Source organism: Plecotus auritus (assembly GCF_963455305.1).
Source record: "Plecotus auritus genome assembly, chromosome: 7".
NCBI lineage: Eukaryota > Metazoa > Chordata > Mammalia > Chiroptera > Vespertilionidae > Plecotus > Plecotus auritus.
In genome coordinates this window covers 71,924,184-71,946,368 of record NC_137774.1, presented here as the reverse complement: position 1 = coordinate 71,946,368, position 22,185 = coordinate 71,924,184, and the positions used below count along the sequence as shown (strand labels likewise).

Here is a 22,185-nt window from a genome sequence, read left to right as displayed (position 1 = left end):
ATCTTGGTTGCAGGCTCCATCCCTGGCCCCAGTCCGGCCTGTCCAGTGTCACTCAGTGGTTGAGAGTCAACCCATGCACCAAGAGGTTGCAGGTTCGATTCCCAGTCAGGGCACATGCCTGAGTTTCCCCTGGGTTCCAGGGCTTGATCCCCAGCAGGGGGCATGCAGGAGGCAACTTATTGATGTTGATGTGTCGATGTTTCTTTCTCTCCCTATCCCTTTCTCTCTCTCTAAAACCAATTAGAAAAAGAATATTTAAAAAATCAGAATCCAGCCCTAGCTGGTTTGGCTAAGTGGATAGAGCGAGGCCTGCAGATTGGAGGGTCCTGGGTTCCATTCCAGTCAAGGGCACGTGCCCAGGTTGTGGGCTCAATCCCCAGTAGGGGGCATGCAGAAGGCAGCTGATCAATGATTATCTCTCATCATTGATGTTTTATCTCTCTCTACCTCTCCCTTCCTCTCTGAAATCAATAAAAAATATATTTTTAAAAAATCAGAATCCAATCAAGTTTCATGATTTGGTTGCAAGGGGTGTTAGTCTCGAGCAATTTGCCCCTACAGGTACTTACTTTTTTTTTTTTTAATATATTTTATTGATATTTTACAGAGAGGAAGGGAGAGGGATAGAGAGCTAGAAACATCGATGAGAGAGAAACATCGATCAGCTGCCTCCTGCACACCCCCCACTGGGGATGTGCCCGCAACCACAGTACATGCCCTTGACCGGAATCGAACCTGGGACCCTTGAGTCCGCAGGCCGACGCTCTATCCACTAAGCCAAACCGGTTTCGGCAGGTACTTACTTTTTATAACAGACTAAAGAACCTGGGCCATCTGTTTCCGGGAATATCCTGTCTTTAGGCTTTATTCAATTTTTCCTTGAGGGATCATTTGACTTCTTATGCCCTACAATGCCCTTTATACTGAGAGTTGGGTCTGAAGAACGGATTGGATTGCGATGGAACATAGTTGGTAAGGACCCATCCTCAGTACTGCCAGGTACTCCCCTGGGCATTACATCAAGAGGCAGGGAAAGCCGCCAACTTTGACCACTGGGGTAAAGTGAGGCGGAGTTCTAACTGCTGCAGAGAGGATGGTAATACAGAACTGTCCGTTTTCTCTGCCTTTTGGTGCATTGGTCTGGCTGAGCCATTCCCATGACCAGTGCAAGAGACGATTCCTCTGGAAGCCACATCTTTAGGCATCTCTCTCGCTCTCTCTCCCGCTCTCTTTTTTCTTTTTCATCTCTTACCACAGGTGTGGGAGCAGAAAGGGAGAGAGACTCAAGAGTGGGAGTGACTGTGGTGAGGTGTCCCCGAAGGTGAAGGATGCTTGTGGAAACTGTCCCGGCTGAGAGGGAGCCAGAGCAGCTCAGTGCAGTAAAACTGGAGGAGGAGGAGGCCGCTGGCCAGGAGGATCCCAGGCGGCCAGAGCTCAGGCTCCGGCCCGAAGTGGCTCACCAGCTCTTCAGATGCTTCCAGTATCAGGAGGACATGGGGCCCAGGGCATCGTTGAGCCGGCTCCGGGAGCTCTGCAGCCACTGGCTGCGGCCAGCACTGCACACCAAGAAGCAGATCCTGGAGCTGCTGGTGCTGGAGCAGTTCCTGAGTGTGCTGCCCCCACACATCCTGGCCCGGCTCAAGGGCCAGCAGCTCAGGGATGGCGAGGAGGTGGTGCTGCTGCTGGAGGGTGTCCAGAGGGAGTCCATTGATGTGGGGCCACTGGTAAGTGGGTGGCAGCTCGATGGGCTGGACAGCTGGTGGGAAAGAGGGACTTCATGGCCCCATTAAGAAATCACTGAGCACCCCACTTTCCTCCCTGTGCCAATTCCTCCTTAACCTCCTCATTTCTCCCCCATCTGACTCGCTTCTTTCTTTGGTTTCGTGTCTTAGGAGTTAGTAGGACATGGGTTACCACCCTGTCTGTTGCCTAACATGGATTTGTTTTGAACAGGATTTTAGTTTTAATGCTGGCAAGAATTGTCCCCGTGCAGACATTGCCGTGGAAGAACACGGGGATCCTTCCCAGGTCTCTATCCATAGCCCCAAAAAGGAAGTGCCCTCAGAAAAGCCTCCAGCCCTGGAATCATCAACGGAACTCCTGCCATCCCAGCCAGGGCCCTCCAAGCCTGCTGAGCAGGAGGCCTGGAGACATCCCCCAAGTTCAAAGCAGCCACTGAGCCCAGGTCCCAAGAGGACATTCCAGGCCCTGCAAGATAGTGGTGAGGAGCTGATGCCCAAGGAAGGTGGTAGCTGGGAGGCCAGGTGGGGACAGGGGTGGGCAGCCCCTAATTGGCATGAGTGGGTGAGAGCCAAGAAGTCTCAGAGACTTAGCAACAGGTGCATGTCCTCAGCCTCATGGTGGATAAGGCTGGCTTCTCACAGCTCTTTCTCCCCCGATGCTGTCAGCCCCCCAGGGCCCTGAGCTGTGGTCTGAAGAGAACTCCCGTGATCAGGAGCTGGCAGCTGTTCTGGTGAGTTGGACTGGTCCCCTCACTCCAGGATGTTCTTCTGTCCCAAATGTTCATTGCCTCTGCAGTTTTAGCAAGTCCATGTCTTTGAATTTAAGCCTAGTAAGCTTTTCAATCCCCTCAGGCCCTAGGGCCCTGTTCCTTACTCACTGAGGGTTTCTGCCCCTCCTTTTGTTACAGGAGTCCTTGACCTTTGAAGATGTCCCCGTGAAGAAGGCGTGGCCTGTGTACCCTCTGGGTAAGAGCCCCTTCCAGGGCTTACAAACCCTGAAGCCTCTTTCTTTTTGTTGGGATGTGATTCCTGAAGCTCCAGACGCCCTACCTGATACTTGAACCTTTTTGGCTAAACATGGGCTATTTTGATGAAGAGATCATATATATGGTGGAGCAAAAGTAGGGTTACAGTCCTGCCAGGGAGGCCCAGTGGTTGAACCAGGAGGTTACTGGTTTGATTCCTGGTCAGGGCACACGCCCGGGTGGGTTGCAGGCTCCATCTCCAGTTTGGGGCGTGCAGGAGGCAGCCAGCCAATCAATGATTCTCTATCATCATTGATGTTTCTATCTCTCTCTCCCTTTCCCTTCCTCTCTGAAATCAATAAAAAATATTTTTTAAAGTAGGTTTACTCTTTTAAAAAGTGAGTACATGAAACAGAGTTTATTCTTATGTTATCATTTATTAATTATTGTTTTCCATACAAACAACTGTAAACCTACTTGTGCCCCCACCCTGTATATATTCAAAGGCTCATTGTGTCTGGTCTAATCATCAACCTCTTTAACTCTGGGCTTTATTTATTCTTCATAAATATTTTTATTGATGTTTTTAGAGGGGAAGAGGGAGAGAGAGGGGAAAACATCAACGTGACATCGATGGGCTGCCTCCTGCACACCTCCTACCTGGGATCCAGCCTGCAACCCCGCGTGTGCCCTGACTGGGAATTGAACCGGCAACCTTGCGGAGCAAGGGATGACCAATTGAGTCACACTACCAGGGCTAACTCTGAATTTTTTAAAAAATATATATTTTATTGATTTTTTACAGAGAGGAAAGGAGAGGTATAGAGAGTTAGAAACATCGATGAGAGAAACATTGATTCAGCTGCCTCTTGCACACCTCCTACTGGGGATGTGCCCGCAACCAAGATACATGCCCTTGACCAGAATCGAACCTGGGACCCTTCAGTCCGCAGGCCGACACTCTATCCACTGAGCCAAACCGGTTAGGGCTAACTCTGAGTTTTAAAAATAGGTAGTTTGGTTCAGTGGATAGAGCATCCACCTGTGGACTGAAGGGTCCCGGGTTTGATTCCGGTTAAGGGCACATGCCCAGGTTGGGAGCTCGATCCCCAGTAGGGGGAGTGCAGGAGGCAACGGATCAATGATTCTTTCTCATCACTGATGTTTCTATCTGTCTCCCTCTCCCTTCCTCTCTCTGAAATATATATGTGTATATTAGGTAGTCATGGGAGTGTTTGCTAATAGGTATGGAGTTTCCATTTGGGGGAATGACCAAGTTCTGACACTGGATAGTGGTGACAGTTGCACAACATTGTGAATACCAGTATATCTAATGGAGTAGAATTGCACACTATCAAACAGTTACAGTAGTAAATGGTTTGTTACTTGTATTTACCCCACACCCTCTGCCCACCCATCAGCTTTACAGGATCCTGGGTTTCTTTCTGTTCCCAGGCAATGAGGTTCTGGCGATTCCTAGGAGCCCCTTGGAATAGGCCTGATCACTCCTGTTTTTTGCTCCTTTTACAGGATTTAGAAACAGAATCCCAGACGAGGAGTTTAAAGAAGATCCCAAAGGGGTTGCCTGGTCTGCTGTTATCGCAGCAGAGTCTCAAGATAGTCCAGGGACGGCAGGAGAGGCCCATGAGCAGTCACTCGGGCAGGGCCCTGCGGTGAGCAGCTCCCGCAGAGGAGAGTCCTCCGACAGCAAGAGTGACGTTCTTGCTGAGGGCAAAGTGGCTGAAGCGGCCCCCCAATCAGAGCCAGAGACAAAGTTCATCTGCACAGAATGTGGGGTGAGTTTCACGAAGCTGGCCCGCCTGGAAGGGCACCTGCTGCGGTCTCACCCGGGCAGGCGGTCCTTCCAGTGCCTTTGCTGCGGGAAGACCTTCGGCCGCAACTCCATCCTCAAGCTGCACATGCGCACGCACACCGATGAGCGGCCGCATGCCTGCCATCTCTGCAGCCACCGCTTCCGCCAGAGCTCACATCTGAACAAGCATCTGCAGACACACTCAGAGCCCGCCTTCTTGTGCGCCGAATGCGGCCAGGGCTTCCAGAGCCGGACCAGCCTTCTGCAGCACCTGCTGGCGCACGCCCAGGACCAAAAGGGCCCCTGTGCCCCGGAGACCAAGACCAAAGAGGCAGAGCTGACCATTGTGCTGTGCTCACATTGCGGCCAAACCTTCAAGCGTCGCTCCAGCCTCAAGCGTCACCTGCGGATTCATGCCAAAGACAAGAGCCACCAGTGCTCCGAGGGCTCAGCCAGCCAGCGCCCAGCCCCTGAGCGCAGGCCCTATGTGTGCAGCGAGTGCGGCAAGGCTTTCCGGCGCAGTGAGCACCTGGCGGCCCACCTGCGAGTGCACACGGGCGAGCGGCCGTTCTCTTGCCAGGTGTGCGGCCGCAGGTTCAGCCAGAGCACCCAGCTAGTCTGCCACCAGCGAGTGCACACGGGCGAGAAGCCCTACGGCTGCCCACAGTGTGGAAAGCGCTTTGTGCGCAGAGCTAGCCTCGCCCGCCACCTCCTCACCCACGGCGGCCAGAGGCCCTACCGTTGTGCGCAGTGTGGCAAGACCTTCAGCCAGACGCAGGACCTCGCCCGCCACAGGCGCAGCCACACTGGCGAGAAGCCCTGCCGCTGTAGCGAGTGTGGGGAGGGCTTCAGCCAGAGCGCCCATCTGGCGCGCCACCAGCGCATCCATACCGGGGAGAAACCCCATGCCTGTGACACCTGTGGCCACCGCTTCCGCAATAGCTCCAACTTGGCACGCCACCGCCGCAGCCACACGGGTGAACGGCCCTACAGCTGCAAGACGTGCGGCCGGAGCTTCCGGCGCAATGCCCACCTGCAGCGGCACCTGGCTACCCATGCAGGGACAGGGGACCTGGCATCCGGGCAGGCCGAGCCCCCCCAAGAGTGCCTGGAGTGCGGCAAGAGCTTCAGCCGCAGCTGCAACCTGCTGCGTCACATGCTGGTGCACACAGGGGCCAGGCCCTACTCCTGCACACAGTGTGGCCGCAGCTTTAGCCGCAACTCCCACCTGATACGCCACCTGAGAACCCACTCCCGGGAGACCCTGTACTAGCAGGCTTGTCTTGCAGGCCTCTCCCTGGCCTCCTGGCAGGCCGGGCTTGCAGGGGAGGTCCTGGCCTCACCCACCCTTGCCCCGGCCCACACCACCTCCCTCTGGCGCAGGTTAACCCTGCATTAGTTCTTCCCTTCCCCAGAAGTATTTCTTCCTGGCCTCAGGAATGTATTTCAAAATGCCCCAAGTAAAAGCCTTTTTTAAAAAATCATTTTGTACTTAAGCATTAATTTTACAAAATGTGGCATAAAGGTGAACTAAATTTACAGCTTAAATTGTTCATATAAATTGTCTTCAAAATATATTACACCTAAGAGGTTTATAAGATTTTATATGCATTTTGGGAGAAATCACACCGAAGCAGCTGCTTTTTCAATAAACTTGGCCAGTTTCACGCCTCTTTTGGTCAGTCCACCACCGCCATGTGAGGTGAGAGTGACTTGGACTTTTTTGTATACATTGAACCATTCCCAGTGATTGATTTTTTTTCTGCTTGTAGGGCAACTCGAGACAGGAAGCCAAATGCCTGATTGAAATTTTTGAAGAACTCTTTGTAGATGGCATCTCTCATTTAATTCTGACCGTCCTGCTGCTGTAAGGTCAAGTATAACTTGGTTCCTCTCCTCTGCTGTCAACCAGTGTGCCTCTGCTGACAGGGCTACAGGGCTGGGACTTCAACCCCACAGTGCCACCAGCAGGCACAGCATTGCCCCCAGCGTCTGTGCTGCCCCATGGCCACCACAGAGGCCTGCCCTAAAACAGCCTTCTTCTTTCTTTCTTCTTTTTTTTAAATCCTCACCCAAGAATATTTTTTTACTGATTTTTAGAGAGAGGGAAACATAGAGAAACACATCGATTGGTTGCCTCCTGCACATGCCTCGACCAGGGCCCAGGCCAGGGAGGAGCTTCAAGCATGGTACATGCCCTTGACCAGAATCAAAGCCAGGATCCTTCAGTCTGTGGGCCAAAGCTCTCCTCACTGAGCCAAACTGGCTAGGGCTCCTCTTTCTTTCTTTTTTACATTTACCTTAAAGACATCTATTACGCTCCTGACTGTCACACTGGTGGCTTTCTCCCTCCCCCCACCCCAGCACTTTCAAAGGCAGGCTAGATGGATGGAAACAGGCCTGGGGAGAGTCTCCCCACCCCAGAAAGGCCAGGAGTGGTGTGGGTGTGAGAGGAGGTGGCTCTGTCACAGCCAGCCATGGGTAGAGCCAAGGAACCTCACCCAGGAATTTCTTCTGCTCTGGAGTGGACCCTAATCTGTGCTGTCCAATATAGTATCCTCTAGCCATATGTGGCTCTTGAAATTAATAAAGATTGAATAACATTTAAAGTCCCAGCTTCTGGATGATTATGGAAAACTTTTGGAATGTTGGTAACTAATTCAAATGGGAAATGCTAGCAGGTGAAACGAAATCTGCCAGTAGCTAAGTCAGGTTATCAGCTGGGGGCCCCTAACCACTTACAATCCTCTAAACCCAAAGCTGGATTGTCAGTGTGTCCCCCAACTTCTTTTTCCTACCCATCAGGCATTCTTGGCCTGTCTCCCCCTCCCATGGGAAGTTTTTTTACTTGAATTTTTTAGAGAGAGGAAGGGAGAGAGAGAAAAACATGGATATGAGAGAGAACCATTGATTGGTTGCCTTCCACCCGCACCCTGACTAGGGATTGAACCCACAACCCAGGTTTATGCCTTGATTAGGTGTACGTGCCTGTTAGATCTGATGGAATAATTGAATGAAGACCCCTCTCTCCTGGGAACTGACCTTTAGATCACAACAGACATTCCATATATATATATTTTATTTTTTACAGAGAGGAAGGGAAAGGGATAGAGAGTCAGAAACATCAATGAGAGAGAAACATCGATCAGCTGCCTCCTGCAAACTCCCTACTGGGTATGTGCCTGCAACCAAGGAACATGCCCTTGATCGGAATCAAACCTGGGACGATGCTTTATCCACTGAGCCAAACTGGTTAGGGCCAGACATTCCCTTTTGCTTAGCACTTGCTAAGACCACATTCCACTTGCTAAGACCATTATCTTTCCCCTCAGGACCCGTCCAGAAAATGCCCGCCTAGAGTCCTTTAGAATCGCTGACTCCCAGTCCCTGAGTGCTGGTGCCATTTTGGGGTTCAGCCCATCTGGTTTCCCAGATGACCTAATAAATTCATAATTCTTTACCCCTTTGGGCGTTGTGCGTTCATCCTTCGGTGACCTTGACAGTGACGATGTTCCAACTAACTGAGCCAGGACTTTTTTCTTTTTTTATTTGAGAGACAAAGGGAGAGAGAAACATGGATTTGTTGTTCCACTTATTTAGGCATTCATTGGTTTATTCTTGTATGTGCCCTGACCGGGGATTGAACCAGCAACCTTGACATATTGGGCTGACATGCTAACCAACTGAACTACCCGGCTGGGCTGGACAGTTTTCTTTTTTAAATATATTTTTATTGATTTCAGAGGGAGAGAGAGATAGAAACATTAATGAGAGAAAATCATTGATCGGCTGCCTCCTGCACGCCCCATACTGGGGATCAAGCCCGCAACTCGGGCATGTGACTCTTTGGTCCGCAGGCCAATGCTCTATCCACTGAGCAAAACCAGCTAGGGCTGGACAGTTTTCTTTGTGTGTGTTGGTTGGGTTGTTGTTTTTTAGTAAAGCTGATGCTTGTATTAATTAGTGTTAAAGTTCATGATACATTAACTAGCTATTAGAACTTAGTATCTGTTACAATACTGGTAGTTTTCTCTTAATCAGGAATAAAACAAAAAACAGAAGAGAAAAATATTTGATCAAAAGAGAGACAATTGGATAAATGTCTACTTGTGACCGGAAGTTTCTAGGCCAGTGATCTTCAACTGGTGTGCTGCAAGAATTTTTTTATTTTTATTATTTATTTTTTTTTAAATAAATCTTTATTCAGATTATTACAATTGTTTCTCCTTTTTCCCCCATAGCTCCCCTCCACCCGGTTCCCAGCCCACCTTCTGCCCTTACCTCCCCCTCACTGTCCTCATCCATAGGTGTATGATTTTTGTCCAGTCTCTTCCTGAACCCCCCATACCCTTTTCCCCCTGAGAATTATCAGTCCACTCCCTTTCTATGCCCCTGATTCTATTATATTCACCAGATTATTCTGTTCCTCAGGTTTTTAATTCAGTTGATTTTTAGGTTCACTTGTTGATAGATATGTATTTGTTGTTCATAATTTTTCTCTTTACTTTTTTCTTCTTCCTCTTCTTTAAGAATACCTTTCAGCATTTCATATTATACTGGTTTGGTGGTGATGAACTCCTTTAGCTTTTTCTTATCTGTGAAGCTCTTTATCTGCCCTTCAATTCTGAATGATAGCTTTGCTGGGTAGAGTAATCTTGGTTGTAGGTTCTTGCTATTCATCACATTGAAAATTTCTTGCCATTCCCGTCTGGCCTGCATAGTTTCTGTTGAGAACTCAGCTGACAGTCGTATGGGTGCTCCCTTGTAGGTAATTAACTGTTTTTCTCTTGCTGCTTTTAATATTCTCTCTTTGTCTTTTGCTCTTGGCATTTTAATTATGATGTGTCTTGGTGTGGTCCTCTTTGGGTTCCTTTTGTTTGGGGTTCTGTGCGCTTCCTGGACTTATTAGTCTATTTCTTTCACCAGGTGGGGGAAGATTTTGGTCATTATTTCTTCAAATAGGTTTTCAGTATCTTGCTCTCTCTCTTCTTCTGGCATCCCCATAATTCTGATGTTGGTACACTTGAAGTTGTCCCAGAGTCTTCTTACACTATCTTCAACTTTTTGGATTTTTTTTTTGCTTTTTGCTTTTTCAGTTGAGTGTTTTTTGCTTCTTTGTATTTCAATTCTTTGACTTGATTCTTGTGTTCCTCTAGTCTATTGTTGGGTCTCTGTATAATATTTTTTATTTCCGTCAGTGTATGTTTAATTTCTAGTTGGTCCTTTTTCATATCTTCGAGGGTCTTGTTATATTTATTGGCCTTTTCTAGGATATTCTTGAAAAGCCTTATAACCGTGGTTTTGAATTCTATATCCAGTCATTTGTTTTCCTCCATTTCTTTCGTTTGTGATCTGTTTCTTTGACGCCGCATTTTCACTGCTTCCCTGAGTTGGTAGGGTAGATTTGTGTGCTAGGTTTCCTATATGTCCCAGTGGGTCGGCCTCCCCAGTTAACCTGAGGTGGACACTCTTGGTGCACCCCTTTGTGGACTGTGTGTACAGCCTTGTTGTAATTAAGTCTTGATTGTTGTTGGTATCACTGGGAGGAATTGACCTCCAGGCCAGTTGGCTGTGAGACTCAGCTGTGTCTACGCTGGGAGAAGTTCGGTGCTGGAGACAGCCTTATAGGATTAGACTTGCCAAATTGCAATAGCCTCTGTGCTCAGCTTGGATGGGGTGGAGTCTCAGGGTGGAGCAGACAGTCTTGGCTTCCTGTCAGCATTGCCCTTGCGCGCACGCGCGCGCCTTCAGACCTCTGCCTTCCCCGGCTCCTGAGTCTCCGCCCAAGAGTCCAGATTCCCCCCGTAAGAGCGTGGGTCCCCAGGGGCTCGCCTGGAACTGGGGTTCAGTGCAGTCAGAACTGGGGTTCAGTGCGGTTGGGGGCTTCCTTCCCCCTTCTGCCAGAGAAAGTCAGCCAGGCTCTCAGCCGCCCTTCCTCTCTGCGTGCACAAAGACCCTTTGCCGTACCTCCAATTCTCTGTGAGCTTTTCTCTTTCCTTCTAGTTGTAGAATTTCCACTCAGCCAGCTTTCCTGTGGTTCTGGATGGTGTCCGTTCTGTCTTTTAGTTGTAGTTTTGAAATTGTTGTGCGAGGCAGCAGTTTAGGTGCTTACCTATGCCGCCATCTTGGTTTCTCCTGCAAGAATTTTTTTTTTTTTTTATATTTTATTGATATTTCACAGAGAGGAAGGGAGAGGGATAGAGAGCTAGAAACATCGATGAGAGAGAAACATCGATCAGCTGCCTCCTGCACACCTCCCACTGAGGATGTGCCCGCAACCAAGGCACATGCCCTTGACCGGAATCAAACCCGGGACCTTTCAGTCCGCAGGCCGACGCTCTATCCACTGAGCCAAACCGGTTTTGGCTCTCCTGCAAGAATTTTTAAAACATGTAATACCTGACTATGTAGTCATGGGCACTGACCTCTTTTCCCTTAGATTGTCAAATAAAAAAGTGACAGCATCCAACACAATAGCCATCCAATATGAATGAATCAAAATTATACCTATTTTTTTGTCAGATGGGCAAAAAATATAATTTTGGTGTGCCACAGGATTTTAGTAATTTATGTGCACCATCAGATAAAGAAGATGAAAAATCGCTGGTCTAAAGAAAAAAATTAAAGGCATGGTGCAGAAAGAGCTGAGGATGAAAAAAGGAATTAAATTCACTAACTTGATGATAATGTCAGAGAGGAAAGCAAAATGAAGTCAGCTCTGTATTGATAACAGGGGTTGAAAGAAACAATTTAAAAAAAATCATCCAAAATATTAAAATGTCTTTATATTTGCCTTAAATGCTGACTTGAGACTAAAGTAACATGGAAAAGAAGATGACTTTTGTGGGCATCACATTCCTTATCTTCCAAGGGAAAGCTCTGAATTAGATTAGGGATATCAAATGCAAATCTTCCTCTGGCCTTCCTCTCCAGCACCCATGGCAAGCAACAGCTCAAGGGATTTCCTTGATGAGACCAAATTGAGCCTGGTGACCCTTCTCTACACAGTGAGGCGGCCACTACCCATCAAATCCTTTGTTGCTCAAATTGGAACCAATTTGCTCTTCTCAGTTTGGTTTTTCCTTTTTTCTCTCTCTCATCTCAGTTTTGATATTACATTGCATGCCTTCCAGGGATAAAGTTCTATATTCATATAACAGCAATAGTCAATTAATATAATTTTGAATTGTTTTATTTGGAAATGTCTTACCTTTTAAAAAACACTTTTATTGATTTCAGAGAGGAAGAGCGAGGGAGAAAGAGATAGGAACATCAATGATGAGAGAATTACTGATTGGCTGCCTCCTTCACGTCCCCTACTGGGGATCGAGCCCATAACTTGGGCATGTGCCTTGACCGGGAACCAAACAGTGACCTCCTGGTTCATAGGTTGATGCTCAACCACTGAGCTATGCCGGCCAAGCTAAATCATGCGATTTCTAATAAAAATACAGGAGAGCCTGGCCAATGGTTGGTGTGGGTCAATGGTTGAGTGTTGGTCCATGCACCAGGAGGTCACCAGTTCAATTCCCTAGGTTGCAGGCTTAATCCTCAATAGGGGGCTGTAGGAGGCAGCTGACTAATGTTTCTATCTCTCTCTTTCTCTCCCTTTCTCTCTCTGAAATCACTTTTAAAAAACATTAAAATACACAAATTGTGAAAATGAAATACAGGAGAGGAAGGCAGCCCACCCCAGCTCCAGAGCATATCAGAACTTCCTGTTGTTGTCTGTGGCTTTTCACCCATAAAAATGCTGTGTCTGAGTTTCTATGGCCCCTCCACCCGACTTGACACATAACTGCTCTTTAACAACTTTTTGTAGAAAGTTAGAGAACTTATTCACCAGGGCTCAAGGGACTAAGGGAGGTGGGAAGGCTCTGAGTCTAGCAGAGGTCAGCACTTTGGGGGTTGGGTGGGAAGATTGGGGTATAGAGAGCCACCAGATGTCACACAACAAATTCAACTCATGGAAAACCCCGGGGGAAAAAATTTCAAAGAGGAAGGATTAGTCAACTAAGAGACTGAGAGGAGCTGGGAGAACCCACAGCATTGAAAGCTTATTATTTATTGAGCACCTACTGTGTGCCAGGGACTGTGTGGGCTATTGAGGGGAACAAGGACTACAATAGAGGGAGGGAGGCAGCCTCAGGAGAGTGGAAAGGGCCTCCCAGACAGAGGGAACATCATGGGCAAAGGCCCTGAGATGGGAGAGGCTTGGCAGGCAGCTAAAAAATGTTGTCCAGGAGGGGGCTATGCAGAGACCTATGATGCAGGCAGAGCCTTACAGGCCAGGGTTGGGCTTCATTCACATTGGAAACACAGGAGATTTTTAGGCCGGGATTATTTAATTTTTAACAATGAAATCATCTAGAGCTTGGCTACTGGACTGAAATAGTTTAAAAGAGGCAAGACTGGGAGATGAGCTAGGAGGTGACCTCAAGGGATTGGTGGGCCACAAAGCTCCTGGTGGCTTTAGCACAGGGGGACAGTTTTTTCTGTTAGAAGAATTAAGTGGGAGGGCATGAGGAGAGGTCAGTGGAAGTTTGATACAGGGTCACTTGGGAAATTCAGGGACAGGGTTTGAAAGAATAAGAATGGTGGCTGATGCCCGGCCGGTGTGGCTCAGAAGTTGACTCATGAACCAAGAGGTCACCTCTTCAATTCCCAGTCAATCACATGCCCAGGTTGCAGGATCCGTCCCCAGTAGGGGGTGTGCAGGAGGCAGCTGATCAATGTTTCCTTCTCATCAATGTTTCTATCTCTCCCTTCCTCTCTCTCTAAAAAATCCATAAATCTCTAAAAGAGCCCAGCTGGCATGGCGTGACTCAGTGGTTGAGCATCGACCTATGAAGCAGGAGGTCACAGTTCGATTCCTGGTCAGGGCACATGCCTGGGTTGTGGACTCCATCCCCAGTAGTGGGCGTGCAGGAGGCAGCTGATCAATAATTCTCTCTCATCATGGATGTTTCTACCTCTGTCTCCCTCTCCCTTCCTCTCTGAAATCAATAAAAACATATATATATATTTTTTAATCCATAGAAACATAGAGAAAAGAAAAGAAAAAAATGGTGCCTGGGACTTGAGGGGAGAATATGGCCAAGGGTAAGTGAAGGCTGGTCAGGACCTGCAGTGGGAAGCCCTTGGAGCTGGGGAATTCAGGTCAGAGATGGGTCTTATAGTGTGAAGGCATGCCAGAGGGGTCCCCTGGAAGTGAAGGAGGATAGGCTGTGAGCACCAGTGGGGCTCTGCTAAAAGAACTCTCAAATGGGGCTGCCTTCTTCCTTAGGAAGGTAGGGGCCAGGCCAAAGGTAAGGAAGATCCTTGCCACTAGTGCCCTCCCCTGCTGGGGCAGGGTCCCTCAGGATTATCGGGACCACCGAGAAGTTACTGAAAGGATCCGGGTCCAGCCATTGCTCCTCTTGCAGGACTGACAGCTGGCCCTTATGGGGAGCTCCTTCTAGGAATCAAGATTTCGTTCCTACCATCCAAAGGATCTGAAGCTGGCAGAAGAGGGTGCAGGATACTGACCCACAGAAATGTCCCCATCCTTCAGGTCTCCTGGCTCCCAAACGCCTCCCCGTATCCACTGCTGGTGTGTTTGCTCTTCATCAGGCCCACTCTCTCCCTTTTATTCCTGCTTCAGGTCAAAGCCCCACCTTCATCTCATCTCAGCAGCTGCTATTTGCTGCCAATCACCCCTGAATGCAAAGTTGGTCTTTATACATCTGCCTGGAGCAGGGAGTCAGGGCTGAGGGTGGGAGGCATTTGGCCTCACAGATGGTGAGCAGCTGCTGGCCCTCTCAGGCCTCAGGCCTTGCTCCAGGCTCTCCTCCGTCTCTGTCTCTGCATTTGCAGTCCCAGGTGAGGTGGCCAGCCCAGAGATCAGATGGCTGCCCCCTCCCTACTCTGCCTTTCTTCCCTGCTCACGTAGAAGTGTACTCTGCCCACTCCCTACCACCACCACTGCCCAGTCCCTGGGCCTCTGATCTTGGAAGAAAGATGAAGGAGTTTCAGAGGCCCAGCCCAGCCCCAGGAATGAAGTCCCAAAAAGGGTGGTCAGGAAAAGAAAAGAGGCCAAAGTCCCTCAGGCCTGAGCTCCTTGTGTTGAGGCATGGGCAGCTATTGAGCACTTATTGTGTGCCAGGCACTGCCAGAGGCCGTGCACAGGCTGAAATCCAGGTGCTCATTATCAGTCCATGGCCAGTGTGACCAGTGCCCTATTTATAGATTAGAGAGGTCAGGTGGCTTCTCCTTTTTCACCATAGCCAAGATCCAGGCCTAGGTCCATCTGATTATTGCACAGCCTCTCCCTGTAACTACTGAGCACCCTGCCACCCATCCAGACAGGCACTCAATTTGGTTCAATCAACTTTTGAAGCAAATTACCTTTATTGTTGAAAGTATTACAGATCTCCCTTTTTCCCCATTGACCTCCTCCACCCCACTCATGCCCCCTCCCCAGGCCAACCAACTTTTTTTTTTTTTTTAATATATTTTATTGATATTTTACAGAGAGAAAGGGAGCGGGACAGAGTTAGAAACATCAATGAGAGAGAAACATCGATCAGCTGCCTCCTGCACACCTCCCACCGGGGACGTGCCCGCAACCAAGGCACATGCCCTTGACCGGAATCGAACCCGGGACCCTTCAGTCCGCAGGCCGACGCCCTATCCACCGAGCCAAACCGGTTTCGGCCAGGCCAACCAACTTTTATTAAAATGCCGTAGCAAGAGAAGGAAACCCAGGCAAGCTAGGTGGAGAGGCTGTGAACAGGGTGGAAGTGAGGGAGGTTGTCAAGGATGGGTCAAGGGTGAGCAGGAAAGCAACTGTTACTTCAGAAGATTCTTTCTGAGAAGGGGGAAATCAAAGGGCTGGGAGGTGTGACTGAGCTCCTCCAGGACCTCATGGAACTCCTTAGACCTGGAATAAACTTGAGAAGGACTGTGCCACACTGGAGCAGAAATTCTCAATCTCACTTCTGATGAACTTCACCTTGTTGACAAGGTAGTCAGAGTGCTGCACACAGGCCAGCACGTCCTGCCATATCTTCTGCAGTCGACTTAGCATCTCTTGGAACGACCTCAGTACCTGTTCACCAAAGCTCTCCCCAGACTTCTGGGCCCCTGTGAGAGAGACTACCGTGTTTCCCCGAAAATAAAACATCCTCCAAAAATAAGACCTACTTACAGGTTTCCTTCTGAGTGAAATATAAGGCATCCCCCCGAAAATAAGGCCCCCAGGCTTTGTCTCAGAATGAAAATTAATTTACCGTAAACTGGTCGCTAGGGCCGCCCCGACTGGTGTCTAGCAACCAGTGACGTTACGCCGAGTCCTGACGTCACTGCTGTGTGGAGGCGGAGCAGAGGTTGGAGTGAGCAGTGAGCGCGGGGCGGGAGAGAGGAGGAGACTTTTGCAGATGCGTGTAGAAGAACAGGAGGATTAGAGCGGACGGGATGCGGCGAAGGTGGTGAGTGCTGGTCTGTCTCTGGTGACACTACCTAAAGCTCGCGGCCGCCTTCATGATGACTGAAGGTTCTCAGTCAGTGGCAGACCCTGCCCCAGCCCAGATCCAGGCCCCAGCAAGCCCAGTGACAGTCCCCAGGCAGGCCCCAGGGGGTAAATGTCTGATAAAGGGGTAAGGGGGATGTCTGGTGAAGGTGTTCAGTGGCACGGGGGTGGGGGGAGGGGGATCACTTAAAATGACACAGGAGGATCAGAGGGGACAATCAAAATGACACAGGAGGATCAAAAGGGGTTACTAAAATGGTAATCCCCCCTCTGATTCTCCTGTGCCATTTTGATTCCCCCCTCTGATCCCCCTGTGTCATTTTGAGTGATTCCCCTCCCCCCACCTTGATACCCCAATTCCTTTTTTTTTACCCCTAGAAATGAGCGCAAAAAGAAAAAGCTACTCCGTGGAGTACAAGAAAGGAATCGTGGAAGACTCTTGGGGCCAAAATCTTACTGCTTTCTGCAAAGAGAAGATGTTGAGTATCCGATTGGTCTGAAAATGGCGAGCAGAGTATGGTAACCTCATTGAACAAGTGGACAAGGGAAATGCTAAAAAGCACAAGTGTGGATCAGGTCGGCAACCATTATTTTCCGAGCTGGAAGACCTGATCTGTGAATGGGTTGTTGACAGGAGAGCAAAGGCTTTGGTTGTGAATAGGGCTCAGATTCAAGAATTTGCCCTTGCAATGGCACCACAGTTTGACATAGCCCCCAAAGACTTCAAAGCATCACAACACTGGCTGGATAATTTCCTTCAGCGAAGTGAACTGTCTTTAAGAAGATCTACCAACATTGTTTAGGTTGGAAGATACTCAAGTTATTAAGCGAGCACTTGCATTCAAGTCCTTTATTGATGATGCTGACTTCTCTAAATACAATCTTTCCAACATGATTGCTATGGATGAAACTGCAGTGTTTATGGGCCAATCATCTCAAACAACAATTGAACAGCGGGGTGCCTCCTTAGCGTACATTCCCTCCACTGCTTACGAAAGTGCACGTGTTTCCTGTATTTTGGCAATTCGTCTGGATGGCACTAAAATCCCACCTTTAATCATTTCTAAGGGCAAGAAGGAAAAGATTGAACGTGTTTTGGGCGTTTTTGTTCTTGAAACTGAAAAAGCCTGGGCCACACAAGCAGTTATAAGGAAGTGGGACGATTTAATGCTGCCGCTTGTTATGCGAGGGAGCCAAAGAGGTCTGCTAGTCTGGGATGCAGCCAGCACTCACCGCGCTAAAGACATGAAGACATTTCTTCACGAAAGAAAAATAGATCAGATAATGATTCCCGAAGGAATGACGGCCTATCTCCAGACTCTTGATATTGCAATAAACAAGCCATTCAAAGACAATTTGCGCATGGAAATTAATGACTACATTGAAAATAGAATGGAGAGAAATCAGCGTGGAAACTTTGTGAAACCTAAACTGCAAGAAGTTGTGACTTGGGTGAAGAATTCATGGGAGAAAATCACTGACAGTTGCATTGCAAATGCACTGCGAGCAGGCTACCTTGACAAGAAGTACTCATTTAAAGACAGTGCTATTGTTAAACATGAGAGATTTGGTCCACTGATTCTGAAAGAAATGGAGTCACAAGAAATTCACCAGGAAATTCAGGAATTGGATTGTTATGATGATGTTCCAGAAGATGATGACATGATTGTCATTGAATAAATGAGTAAATTCTTGATACTGTGGGATTCACAGTTTGTCTGGTTTGTGTTGACAACTACCGTACTACCGTACCGTATACAGGTAATAAATTTCCTTTATTTTCATTTAACAATAAATGTGTACCGTATTCTTCTTCATGGAAAAATAAGACATCCCCTGAAAATAAGACCTAGCACGTCTTTGGGAGCAAAAATTAATATAAGACACTGTATTATTTTCGGGGAAACAGGGTAGTTAGTAAGCCAGGGCAAGTGGAATAGGGAAGCTGAGACAGATGGTTAAACGACCAAGCCTTTACAGCCATCTAGTTCACTGCAAAATCCTGTCTTCCCTATCCAGGGACACAAGAGTAAGTGGTTCTCAACCTTCCTAATACCATGACCCTTTAAAACAGTTCCTCATGTTGTGGTGACCCCCAACCATAAAATTATTTTCGTTGCTACTTCGTAACTGTAATTTTGCTACTGTTATGAATCGTAATATAAATATCTGATATGCAGGATGTCTTAGGCAACCCCTGTGAAAGGATTGTTCGACCCCCAAAAAGGTTGTGACCCACAGTCTGAGAACCGCTGGTTTAGAGCATCACCCCTTACACCATCACAGGTTGTGGGTTTGATTCCCAATCAGGGCACATACCTAGCTTGCAGGTTCAATCCCTGTTCAAAGCAAATACAAGAGGCAACCAATTAATGTTTCTCTCTCACATAGATGTTTCTCTCCTCTCTCTTTCTCTCTCTCCCCCTTCCTCTCTCTAAAATCAACAAACATATCCTCAGGTGAGGATTAGAAAAAAAAGACTAAGTGGCTCATACTTCCCCTCCCAAAACAGGGAGTAAATAGCTTAAATCACCCCACTAGGGAGATAGATAGCAGAATCCAGTTAGTGCCAACCACACCCAAGCACAGCTGAAGTTAAAGGAACACATCTCATTTTGGCACATCAGCATAAAGCTAATGAATATTCCATTGAGAGCCTTCCTGAAGACCTCCTCTAAACTCCCAGCCTTTAAACCCCTCAAGACAAAGGACCCAGGAGCAAGCCCACACCTTTCTTCCCTTCCAGACATGCGTCGCCTAAACTCTGGGTCCCTGGGAGACTTGCAACCAGAGGAGCAATGGGCAGCAGCAGCTCATCTGGACTGACCCCCCCACCACCTGCAAACCTGTCTCCAAGGCCCCCTTTTTCTCTAAATTTCCAGTGAGCCTAAGCAGCCCCGCCTAGGCTCTCTGCTGGTGCTGCTTCTATCCTAAGCCCTCCTCGTTTCACTGTCCCCAGCGTTAATAAACACCCTCTTAAAATCACCTAGACTGGTTGTGCAATCATTCCAGCTCAGAGTCCCGCTCCGGGCCTGGTTTCTGTCCAGGAAAATCTGCACCCTCACGTCCAGGGAGGACTTTACTATGGACTCTGTTACGTAGTTCCTGCTGCTGTTCCAGAGTAGATTCCTGTGGGGATGGGGCATGTGTAGGGTCTGACCAGGTCCTGACAGAAACTCACACATGGAGCTGCCTGCTTTCCTGTCAGCAGTCCACAGACAAAGACTTCTTGCGGAGGTTCAGGCCGCAATTCCCCTTTGCAGCTAAACCACGATGGTCGTACCTGCTTGTTGGCTGACTGGCCTCTGAGCCAACACCAGGCCCAGGGGGTTCCTCATTAATGCATGAAGTTGAGGGCCGGGCTTTGGCCATTGTGTGCTGGGTGGGGAGGTCAGGAGCTGGTGCCAGCCACCCCTCCACCCCACCCCACCCCACTTAGTGGCTGTGTATGCACATGGCAGCACCAACATCAAAAGAGATTAGGGTGAAGGGAAGCACAGAGGGCTGTGACAGGTGCCTCAGAGTCACCTGGTTGTTGTTCTCCCAGTGAGCAAATATGGTATCAAGTGAGGCCTTATTGATGCTGATCTGAGGAGGGTGGGGAGGCTACAGACCTGCTCCTGCCTGCTGTGGTGTGTAGTCCCCACTGTGACCTCCAAGGGAGCCAAAGCTCACCCCAATAACCTGACCCAGCCAAACTCCTGGGGACTAAGCTTTGGGGGAGGGGCGAGGCCAAAACTCACCTCCAGCTCTTTTAGGCATATGTGGACCTACTGGGAAAAAAATGACTTGGTTTAAATTCTCCCGGCCTCCCTCACTTTCAGTCTTTTTTTTAAAATATATTTTATTGATTTTCTACAGAGAGGAAGGGAGAGGGATAGAGCTAGAAACATCGATGAGAGAGAAACATCGATCAGCTGCCTCCTGCACACCTCCTACTGGGGATGTGCCTGCAACCAAGGTACATGCCCTTGACTGGAATTGAACCTGGGACCTTTCAGTCTGCAGGCCGACGCTCTATCCACTGAGCCAAACTGGTTAGGGCCTCACTTTCAGTCTTATCCCCTGTTCCCAGCTCACCGTCTCCCCATAACTGCTCTGTCATCAGTATACCTATGACTTGGACACCTCTCAGGCTCCCTGGACCTTCCTATCCCCCACCTGTGTACTCACCCTCCACACAGGTGTGAATTTTGTCCAGTGTAAGGAATGAGCCAACCTGAGGTGGCACCTTCATTATCATCATCATCATTGCCATCATCATCATCATCGTGAAACCACCCCACCCAAATTGTGCAGAGCACAGGAGTGGGAACCCTGACCCACCTGGACCTCTTCTTTGGATCTCAGTTTATCACACAATGTGTCTACAGCCTTGTGCTGGGAAAAGAGAGAGAGTTGGGACAAAGAGATGTGATCCTTCTTCCTCCTGGACCCCAGGAGGGCCAGAACATTCATACCCTCCCACAGTAAAACCCAGGCCCTCACTCACACCCTATGTATACATGGGCAAGAGCTTCTTACCATTTCACTCTTCATTTTCTCAGCATCTTCTTTGAATGTCTGTGGAGGTAACAGTGACATTGATCTTATATGACTTACCAACCCCCAGACCTGTTGTACACACGCTCACACACTCACACTCACCATGACACACAAGCATGCAAGTATGAACATTGTTCTGGAGTGTGCAGGGCAACCTGGTTCCCAGATATCCAACCCTCTATGGTACCGGTAAGAGTTGGCTGAGGGAGGAATTGGCAGTGACCACTGCTCTCTGAGGAGGGGACAGACACAGCGGTGCCTACATCCAGCTGTTCTTCCTGACTGCTGACCTTGCAGGCCCACAGCACCCCAGGCCCTTTTTCAACCCTAAACCTTTGGCTCAACCAACGAGGCAGGGTGTACCCCATAGACTTCCACATGAGTCTCCACCTTATGGCCCCAATCTGGTCACTGAGCCCTGGATCACTTTATTCCTCAACGATGATTCCACGATCCCTTGGTCACGATCCCAAAGCATCCTGGAGCATCAGCTCAACCTCATGGTTAGGGTGTGGGGTGGGGCTGAGGGCGGTGGTAGGATGTGGGGAGGTTGGAAGGCACCACGAAAAGGAGGAATAGACACTGAGGCCAATGCCAGTACTGGGCTGCTGGTCCAGGCACCTGAGAGGATTTTTAAGTTCCCAGGAAAGTACTGCCCACCTCCTGCCTTCAGGGTATTAGGATATAAAGGGTCTACTGGGATTGGTGTTTCTTCTCACCAATAGACTCTCCATTCTCCAGCTCTTCCCACAAATGCCTCAGGTCTAATTGCTAAAGTAACACTTTGTTCCGTAAGACTCATTGTTTCTCAGTCACACACACACACACCCCTCTTCTCATACACACAGAGTTGCCCCCATGATTTCTCTCCCAGACATGAGTTTTGGCCCCACAATCAGAACCTGCTATATGAAGTGAAAGGCTGAGCACAAAATGAAACTGTGGGGCCTTTGTCAAGAATTATTCAGAATTTTAGTTTGGTGCCAGGATAACATTCACCCAACCAGGCTCAGGGCCATCGCTATGACCATACAGGTCACATTCTCATGACACCCTGCTTCCAGGGGTCTCCCATGCCCAGGAGGATGGAACAGGGCCGGGTGCATGTAGAGATCAGCTAGGGTAGGGCTGCACTGGTGGGAGAGGGGAACAAACACACAGTGGGAAATGGGACTCCAGGGCCTACTGTCTCCTCATCATTTGCTCTCACTTACCTTGGAGTAGGCCATGGCTGCTCAGGGTTGAGAAGGCTGTGGCCTGATGGTGAGGAACAGGTATGAGAAGTGTTTCAGAGGAGCAGCCTCTTCTAAGAATCCCTTTGGCTGCAGCTCCTTTTGGGGCCCCCACTGAGCCAAACACCTTCTCTCCCACAACCTCCCAGTACAGAGCTAGCAGAGTTCCCCAGGTTTCTGCACCAGAAGGTCAGCTGATTTCAGAGCAGCAGAGGAGGGGGAGTGTGACCTGCCCTAGGGAATAAAGTAGGGCTAACTGACAGTGTGGGAGTGGGGGGAGGGGATGAGACAAAAATAGAGAGAGGAGGAAAGACAGGAAGGAGATTGAAGGGCTCTGGGAGGGGTGGGCACATCCCTAAACTCTGACCATGGCTCCTCC

At 48.9% G+C, this 22,185-nt stretch overlaps 1 protein-coding gene across 1 annotated transcript; it reads right to left on the bottom strand.

The window, feature by feature from the left end:
- Window positions 1-15,077: 15,077 nt before the first annotated feature.
- On the bottom strand, window positions 15,078-21,803 carry IL32 (interleukin 32; the record flags this gene model as incomplete). The annotated part of the gene is made up of 5 exons (XM_080677444.1): window positions 15,078-15,768; window positions 19,558-19,617; window positions 19,773-19,799; window positions 20,356-20,409; window positions 21,789-21,803. 5 exons carry the CDS (start codon window positions 21,801-21,803, stop codon window positions 15,436-15,438), a joined length of 489 nt encoding a protein of 162 aa, XP_080533570.1. The 3' UTR covers window positions 15,078-15,435.
- Window positions 21,804-22,185: the final 382 nt, after the last annotated feature.